The 9,987-nt window shown below is 39.4% G+C and overlaps 1 protein-coding gene across 1 annotated transcript in view; it reads right to left on the reverse strand.

Annotated features, from left to right (window-relative positions):
* The window catches only part of gas2l1 (growth arrest-specific 2 like 1), a 32,401-nt gene extending 24,619 nt beyond the window's left edge, over positions 1-7,782 (reverse strand). Inside the window, exon 1 of the mRNA XM_084114973.1 lies at positions 6,042-7,782. Coding sequence (XP_083971099.1) covers positions 6,042-6,728 — 687 coding nt within the window. The 5' untranslated portion in view covers positions 6,729-7,782. The remainder of the gene's footprint in view (positions 1-6,041) is intronic.
* Between the last annotated feature and the right edge of the window lie 2,205 nt (positions 7,783-9,987).

Below are 9,987 nucleotides of genomic sequence, written 5' to 3' on the forward strand. Positions count from 1 at the left end.
ACTTCTCAACAAGCCATATGAATTGAGGTATTATTCATGTCTGGATCATAATGAGGAAGGCACCCATACTCCACTGCACCATAAAGAAGCATATTCTCTCTGTCCTTTCCCCCTTAGCTATGGGCAGGGACTATGAGTGTGTGTACTGTACACATGCATGTGCATGTCTGATGAACAAAAAGAGAGAGAATATTGGGGTTGTGCATTATTGACAAAACCATGAACCAGAATGTCAAGGCCTTGGGGTGTGGGGAGAGAGAGAGAGGGGGGAGGGGGAGTCATGTGCCTTGATGCCATTTCATTGGGTATTCCTGACAAGATGCTGTCTGTTTGTCTATGTTTATGAGAGCATGTGTAAAAAAAAAAAAAGAAAAAAAAAAAGAAAGAAAAGTAAATAGGCACACTGATATTTTTTCCGATCTTAAAAAGGTATGATTAAAACAATAACAACGTTTCAATTAAACTGATATTTGTCGGAAAAACTACACAGTAAACTATATTTGTTCTAGTCGATGGAGCATCACAATTACTATACTAGTTTTACATTTAAATATGAACAAACCCCCTAACCCTAAGTGTTTAACTTAAAGGACAAATCCAGTGAAAAATGAACCTAGGTTGTAATTAACACATGGTTACCGAGTCGATCGTTCCCTGCGATGCGTTTTCATGAAAATTGAATGTATAGAGTTTTATCTTTAAAAAAAGATTAGCTCATAACACTAGTATATGGGACACAGAGTAAGTAAAAGTAAATCGCTAGTTAATACCACTAACAAGGCTCAAAATAGCCTCACACTAACACGGTAGCATAATGAGGGTCCCTACATGCAAACTGAAGCATTGAGAACTTTGTAAGTGTACAGACAGTTTAATAAGAAGATACTTTATAAAGACAGTACATTACGCGTTTACAGACAGGCGTCATCTTGGAAAACAGTCTCGACTAGTCGAGTCACGAACGCCGTGCTACGTTAGATTTCACTATGCGTAATTCCTATCGACCAGCTCACTTAGCACGGCGTTCGTGACTCGACTAGTAGTGTCTAGGTAGTGTCTTGACCAGGACCACACCCCTAAATGCATTGAAGCAACTGCCATGTGATTGGTTGATTAGATAATTGCATTAATGAGAAATTGAACAGGTGTTCCTAATAATCCTTTAGGTGAGTGTATATTATATTGCATTTCTAAATTTGAAAGTATGAGTAGCCAAGAGTATGTGCAACTATATGATGAGTGAGTGACGTAATGCACTCAGACAGGCAACAGACGTCACACAAACAAATTACAAATACCGATACTATATCTCACTCTCAACTTTGGGTTGAGTTCCACAGCATTAGACTGGATAAAGTATGGATTCAGTATGAAAAAGTATGGATAAATTCAGTTAGAGCTGAACCTTGTACTTTTTAGACTAAACATGTTTAGCAGGAATAGGCTTATACTAAATAACATTACAAAGGGGGAAACATTGGAAAATCCCAGCCAAACTTATCATGATGAGTAAGACATTTAGACGGAGAGGTGTGGAGGAGTATTTGTATCAGTGTTTCTGTAACTAAGAAAATCAAGAGGAACTATAGCTGTGTAATTCAAATACACTCATATCTCAGAGACACTTCTGCTTTTCCTCATACAGTATGAATGTTACTTCAAATTAGGGTGTGTGTGTGCTTCTGTGTTTGTGGATGTGTGAGGAACTAATGGAAGATGAGGATCAGGCAAACTACCTTTCATATCCCTCAGGGATGAATAGGATTACCAACACTAAATCCGAGCACATCCGTAAAAGTCTTCCATCCTGTTTCCATGGAAATCTCTTTAAGAAATACAAGATCAAAGTGGAATAATCCTCATGGTCATCGTTTACTGACTTTACAATCATGAATCTTTCATTTTGACAGTGACTTTGAAGTCTGTATCAGTATTAAAATCTGAAATTCATCATGACTTATGACCAAGCTAAAATCCACAAATTAAATCCAATAGATTAAAATAACTGTCCAGAGATAAATGCAGCAGACTGGATTACACCATGCATTCATATTTCACATGGACAGGACTCAAACTGTATTTATATATCAGTGACAAAAATAACTTTATAATCAAGGCAAGAATGATGCTAAATTATATTAAGGACCATAATATGAGTTGGAAGTGTGAATGTCACTTGTTTCCATAAGGGGATCATATTAATTGATCTGACCCTTAAAAAACATCTATTGCTGGTGTAATCTAATGTAGCCAGGCAGATTCAGTTATATTAAATAATACTAGTAAAGCGATAGTTCACCCAAAAATGCTGTAGTCATTTACTCACTCTCATGTATGACTTAGTCACATAGTAAAAGAAGATATTTGAAAGTGTGTCTTTTTTTTTTTCTTTTTTTTTTTTTGGCCCTCACAATGGAAGTCAATGTTGACCAAAAGGGTTTAGATACCAACCTTTTTCTAAGTGCCGTCTTTTGTGTTTTGCAGAAGTAAGAAAGTCCTACAGGTTTGGAATTTCCATTTTTTTACCACATTAAGCACTTTTTAAAGAGATGCACCAATATTACAATTCTGGCTGATACCAATAAGCCAATAATTATTTTCATATTATGACGAATAACTGAGAAATAGCTCAAATTAATTACATTAATTATATCTACAATTTTGTCTTAAAAACAACATAGAAGATTACATTTAACAGTGTTAATAAAGATCAAATGAAAATGAAAATGAGCATGCACTGTTAAAAGGTTAGATCACCCAAAAATAAAATTAAAATTCTATCATCATTTACTCACCCTTGTGTTGTTCCAAACCCCTTAAGACTTTCGTTCATCTTCGGAACACAAGTTAAGATATATTTAATAAAATCTAAACCAGTTCTGTACTCTCCACGGACAACTACGCAACTACCACTCTTACGCTTCATAAAGAGATTGTAAAACAAACATTTCTGAAGAGACTGTCACTTTATATGATAAACAGATTTAATTTAGAATTTTATTCACATATAAACATTGATCAGCGAACATAAACAGAAGCTCAACCAAACGTGCGAGCACAAACCTCATTGGTTCTTGTTGGAAGCTCAAATGGGCTGCGTAACACGACAATGAATCTCATTGGTTCTTGCGGAAGCTCAAAAGGGCTGCGTAACACGAGAATGAATCTCATTGGCTGAATGGTTCTCGCACATCAAGCAAACATGCTTAAGCTTCCGTTTACCACAACTGAGGGTGAATAATTAATGACAGAATTTTCATTTTTGGGTGAACTATCCTTTTAAATATCAAATAGGCAGGCAGGCCTATCAGCAATATCATCAGATAACTAATACGGGACTGATATATTGTCCATCCCCACTTTTTGCGTTTAACTGACTTTTGTGTATCTGTATCTGTGTAACAACGCTAAATAATCAAAGTGCAAAAGCAAATATTATGATAAGAAGCAAAAAACATGATCCCACAGAACTTCCACATTCTCAAATGTCTAAAACAATGAGCTTATATATATATATACATATATAAGAGGAAGTCTGAATGCACATGTGTGGAAGAGTACTTCACCTAAACAACAGTCATAAGTGGCTGCATGACGTATCTCTCAACTGTGGTAACAAAGTGAACTGTAAATGAATCAAAACAACGTTTTATCTGAACTTGCCTGTCAGAGAACAAAGCCTGTGTGAGATGAGATCATAGAATTACAAAGGGCAGGTAATCTCACAAGGTTATATATTAAAGAAGAGAAGAAGAGAGTGTTTGATCAGATGAATTCTGTTGAGAGCTCCATATGTCCTGAAGCTTCAGAGTGATGCAATGTTTGGACTTGCTGCCCGTCACGGAATCCAACCTGTCTCTGCAGGACAAAGCCAGTTGCTCGGTTCAGCAACACGGTTCATGAGATAAGATGACTAGCAACTGTGTTAGACAATCCAGACAAGGTCAACCATAAAAAGGGACACATCAAAAGGCGTCTTCTCTGCCAGACACCAGATAAATCACTTTAATATTAGGCTTACATTCAGTAAAATAAATGCTAACAAACTGTTTTGAATGAATTCCTGATGTAACAGCACCTGACGTCCACTGTTTCTTCACCCTGTCTGAACTTATGCTGATGCTAGCAGTTCACGCTCAGGGAAAAAGGTGCTTACACGCTCACAAGGGCTGAATGTTTCTTTGATGGGCCAACACTAGATCAACAACTCAATTGAATGTGTAAACTAAGCAAACATGTTGCACATTGATCTTTGGCATGATATAGGCCTATCTGTTGACAGTTTTAAGTAATGAAATTAAATGTGAAGAGTGAAGAGAGGGACTTTTAGAGGGAAATAACCACCACAGTAACTTAGACCGGTAGTAAAATTAAGTCCCTGTGCTTGTGGGAGACTGCAAATTTTCCCCTGTTGTCCTCTCAAACATTCTGAGGTCAACATAATTGGATGAGAGCAGATTATTAGGACTGGCAAAATCACAATGCAAAATGAAGAAGAATCTTTCTGAGAAACAGCAATATTTTCTTCAGGTTGTGGCAGAAGATAAATCAAATAACAAGGACATGTTCATCAGTCACTCTGTGCTAATATTCAGCTGTCTTAACTTGTCAAACATCAGGACTTTATACAATTATATATCACATAAATCCCCTAGTATGATTGTGTTATTCTTTATGAGGAATGATCAAGTGACAGAACTTCATACTGATAAACTCAACAGCACATACCAGGATCCAATATCTCTGATCAAGAAACAACCTTTCACCCTCAAGAAACACATAGGTGAGATATGCCATGGACCGCCAACATGCCACATGACCAGGGTGCAAGAAAATGTGCAGACTCAGATGTCAAACACCAATACAAGTGACACACTCTGACCTTTCATCCCCCACACACAAACACATATAGATCCAATCAAGACCATTTTGGATGAATATATTCAATGAGGTCAGAGGAACAGTTTGGGTGAAACCTCGTGTTCACATTTTCTCACAAAAGGTGTTTTCACTCAATACGGGTAGAAACCATCAATTATTACAATAATGCATATTTACAAACTAGCTTTCACTTCAATTAATTAACTGAGATGATTTCAAACTAATTTTCTTCACTAATTATGAGGGGTTTGACACATGGTTGTAGTTGTGACACAAAAAATAAAGGCACAGTTACTTAAAATAACAACAAAAACAATAAAACCTGCCTATGTAACCTTAATCAATTTGAGTGAATTATTGAAAACAGGAGATTCATAATGAAGGCTGGCTTCTATTTTGCGTGATTTTTAAATGCTTTCATAAATGTCTATGCAATAGGGACTATATAATTAGGCTATCTAGATAAGGTAGTCAATCAAATAATGCGAAAATGCAATAATACATTTATGTTAAGAACATTCTAGTGATCGTTTCAGAGAGTTAATTTTGCTATTTTAAAATACTAATGCTGGGTAAAGTTGTCGCTGCCATGTTTTGTCTCATGTTTCAATAATCAGTGCAATGGGTTTGTCTAGTGTTTTTCATAGGCCAGGGGCTTCAAACTCAATTCCTAGAGAGTTTAGCTCAAGCTCTAACTAAACACACCTAAACCAGCTAATCGAGGTCTACAGGATTACAAGAAACTTCAAGACAGGTGTTTTGGAGCTGGTTGGAGCTACACCCTGTAGGACAGTAGCGCTCCAAGAGTGGAGTTTGACATGTCTTATTAGGCTGACATTTGGGATGTGGAGCCATCTAAGGTAAAAGTGATATTAACTGCAATTTATATCTGCTGCCTGCAACTATAAGCCCTGTGATAAAATATATGTAATTTCTGATCCAGATAAACATGCACAGTGTGACGCCAATGATCAGCATCATTCATCCACTTTTCACAGCACATCACATCCATTATGTGGTGATTTGATGCGTTTTAACATTTAAAATGCAACAAGGGCAGAATCACTGCCATCACTCTGTAGTTGCCCAGATTAATAACCCAGCAGTTTTGATTATTATGAACGTGAGTGAGGTATGCTGCTGACAGCTGTCAGACTCACCAGCTCGTCCAGGTTGCGCATATCCAGCAGGACTCTCTTCTGCTGCTGCTGCCAGCGGGCCAACAGCTCCGGGTCGGGCTCGCCGATGCTTTCCTTGCGACTGTACGTCCTGCTCGGCGGGCTCTGGGTCTCCCCTACAGCCTCCGTCAGGTTCTCCTGGTCCCGGATCTCCTCCTCGATCTCTTCCTCGAGTTGAATCAACATAGGGGCCAGCATGCCGAATTTGGCCCCCCGGCGAGCCACCTCCAGCAGGCACAGCACGAAGTTCTTCTCGTTACACCTCTCCACCAGGTCGTTGGTCTCGAACATGAGCACATCTTTGATCCAGAGCTCCTGCCTGCACCAGCCGATGAAGTTCGACACGTTGTCTCTGGCCAAAAACGATCCCGGTATGACGTTCCTCGACTGGAAGACCACGTCCTTGCTGGGGATCCGGAAAGAAAGCGCCGCATCTGGATAATTCGCCTTGAATTCCTGGGCGGCGCGGTTCACGTTGTTGGCATGCCGGCAGAGCGCGCAGCCGGTCTCCAGACCCTCCATAAAAGTGTCCGCCGTGATGTCCAGCTCGTACAGCGTGTTCAGCCATTCAGCCAAATCCTCCTTCATGGCATACAGGTATTCCTCGCTGGATTTGAACGGCCTGATGCTTTTGGAGGCGGCAGACTGAATGTTGCTCTGATCGGCCATATTATGGGAAAATGTGTATCAATCAAGGCACGAAATGACGCACGACTGTCTCATACAGTAATCCTCCACAAACAGCGTTGGGGAATGGCATAACGACGCGCGGTAGGAGCTCCTAAAGCGGGCCGCTTTGACTCGCAGCTCCGCGGTGCAGCTGTGGGAATCCGCGATGGATTCCGGATGTCTGTGAGATACCCGCCTCCTTCAATGACTACATCGCGATTACTCATTCCCCTATGGAAGTCCAGACCGAAACAGAAACATGACAATTATCAGTACATGACAGCTCAACGACATATTATCCCACTCGACGCGCTTTAGTGTGTGTGTGAGAAGCATCCGCATTGGCTAACAGCGCTCCGCAACGCCTCGTTTATTCATTCAGTCATACCAGTTCAGAGGACGCATGGCCGATTGAGGCAGGAAGGCAGCCCCGGTCTACTGGGGCACTTTAATAATAATCCTCGTCAGTTGGAAAGGATCCGACCGTCCTATGCGCCGCCTCCTGCACAACGCGCTGAGCTGCAGTGGCTTATACATTGGAGTTATCTTATTAGAGGATCAACGGCAACTTTGTTCCCATGATGCAGCTCCTTTTCAATTGCACAGCACACTAACGGCCAAAGCGTTTATTTGCATCTGACATTCGGTTGAAATTAGCGATCATTTTTATTCAAATAGGTTACGGTAACTGTTTTGCTGACAGAAAGGCAAGCGAAATTAGAAACAAGGATGTTGACTGAATGCCCACTGTTCCCATCAACGAACATGCAAATTGGAGATGATGCGTAAAAGTTTTGCTTATTTATCTCCAATTTGCATGTTCGTTGATGGGATAATTGGGAATTCTGTGATTGCTTCTTGTAAACAGTCGATTGGGTTTAATCAGTGTGATATTGATCATGTAATATCTGTTTGCACGCGCTGCCAGTCTGTTTAAATCAGCCGCACGCGATTGATCAGAAGCGCACGTGAACGCAAACTATGTGATGTAATAAAACTCACGCATCTGCTTTCATGTGATAGATAATAAACAAGCCGTGAAATAAATATTTGTGATGACACACGTGTGTTTTGGTGTTATAAACTTCATAAAAAACGTAATACCCCAATCTTGCTCTACTCATGTTAAAGATTGTTGTAGAGCTTTAAAAATCAAATCAAAAGCTCAATCAAAAATAAGAAAGACTCTTAGCATGGGTCACTCTTTCTGCTCCATTGCTCAAGAACGTCCATGTTTCTTTGATTCGTATTGCCAAAAACTCTTATTGCCAAACTTTATTCAAGGCTGTCAAATTAAATGAATGTGGCAATCCAACAAGGTCTGTTCTTGTTTGGCTCCAAACCTTTAGTCCAGGCTCACTCAAACTTCTCTGCCAATGGTCTTGGTCATCAGCAAATGAAAGGGACCATTCTGAATAGTCAGACAAAAGACAGACATGAAGACATCACCATGATGTTAATCAGCGTTCATTTGTCTCTTTTAAACAATCAGTTCAATAGCTGTAGGACAACTGAAAGTCTGTCTTCAGAAACTAAACTCTTAACAACCATAGGTCAAAGTCACACTAGTGCACATGCTGTGAATGAGAAGGCAAAATAAAGTTTAGAGGAATAGTACCTATTTGAAATAGAAGCATCTAAATGTCATTTTTTTTATAGAACGCTTTTGAGTGTGTCTTCTTAATATATTGTGAAGTAATGTTAATGCTAGTGGATCAGAAACGATCCTTATGAGGAAGACTCAAGTGTCCAGTTCCCAGTGTCATCCTATTTTAAGAGTCACTTTTGCTCGGATGTTTTAGCCGTATGTCACCAATCAAGTCAACTGCAGATTTAAATCACTCCCACTTTCCTCTAAATTTAGCAACAGAGAACAGACCAACTATAAGACATTACAATTGCTTTTACACATTGTTCAGCTTTTCTTCACATTTTTCTTTCTCATCTGCATGATCCCAAAACATGATTAGCATCTGAGAGCATAAATGGTAATGTTTTTATTTTCTTGTTTTACTTCCTGCTCTTGTAGTTAAAGTCAGGCAGCGTGCTCTTCAATGGCTCAGGCCGGACCACTGCAGTGTGTCATTATTCCAACGGCAGCCGCGCAGCCAAAGGGAGGCCCTTGTTTTGATTTGAAAAGCGTTGGTTGTTCCTTTAAGAGAGCTAGACGGAGGGGAGGACACAGCAAGTGAAGGAATGAGATCATTCTTCAAGGGCTGGATGAATCAGCTTTTCTGTGAACACATACACAAAACCAGTTCATTCCACAGCCCTCCAGCAAGTGTGCATTTGGCTCTCAGATGTCCATTAAAAAGGGTGTCAGTCAGTCACACAGTGAAATGCAACTCTATGCATTAAGTTTTAATGATTGAGAATTATCTTTGCTTAATTCAATTTCTGTGCATGATTAAATTTAGATAAGAACTTATGGATTTTGCAAGAAGTATCTAAAGTTGGTACAAGCATCATCCTGTCAGCTCCCGCCAACACTTCAATTAACAAGAGCAATGTTTCAACAAGGTTCTTGGTGAACACATGCCAGATGCTTTGCAGATGAAGTAACATTTTGATAACAGTCCCAAGCTTTACATGAGACAACGGTTTCATTGTTTTATAAAACTTCTAAAAGCCAGAACAGAAAACAAACTAGTATTAGTTTGAAAATGTCTTAATATTCTGCACAACTAGAGGGATTGAACAGCTTAACTTTTCCTCCAAAAATGAACTTGACACTATTGTAACAGCTCATACTTCTGAAAAATGTTGCAAATGCATGTTTGATTATAAAACGGATGCTTCTTGGGTTATGGTGATCAATCCAGCAATGTTCAAACCCACTTAAAGTTTATTAAGAGGCTGTAATGGAGGCTTAGTCATGTTCTGATAACAGAGCTGGCATCAACATTGTACTTAGTACCAAAAGTCTTTGTTAGTACTTAGCAGATCAATCTGCTCTCTCATGCACATGGTAGTGATGGAAACAACTTGTGAAACTAGAACAAATGAGACACCTGATGGCTAAAGTCTGAATTGCACCCATTCATGTGGGTCCAGTGCAAGTTATTAGAGATACACATCTTGCTGTTTTGAAGCACTTTAAGAACACCTTTAGGGGTTCAAACATGGAGCAACATGAGGCAATGAATTCATTAAAGACATGAATAGATGGCATGCATAAAGATTTTTAATTGCTGGCAACTTCAGTACACACAAAAACCACAATATGAAAAAAAGGGATCACAAAACATAGCAAAACAAC

This window comes from Abramis brama, assembly GCF_963993115.1.
Source record: "Abramis brama genome assembly, chromosome: 5".
NCBI classification, from domain to species: domain Eukaryota; kingdom Metazoa; phylum Chordata; class Actinopteri; order Cypriniformes; family Leuciscidae; genus Abramis; species Abramis brama.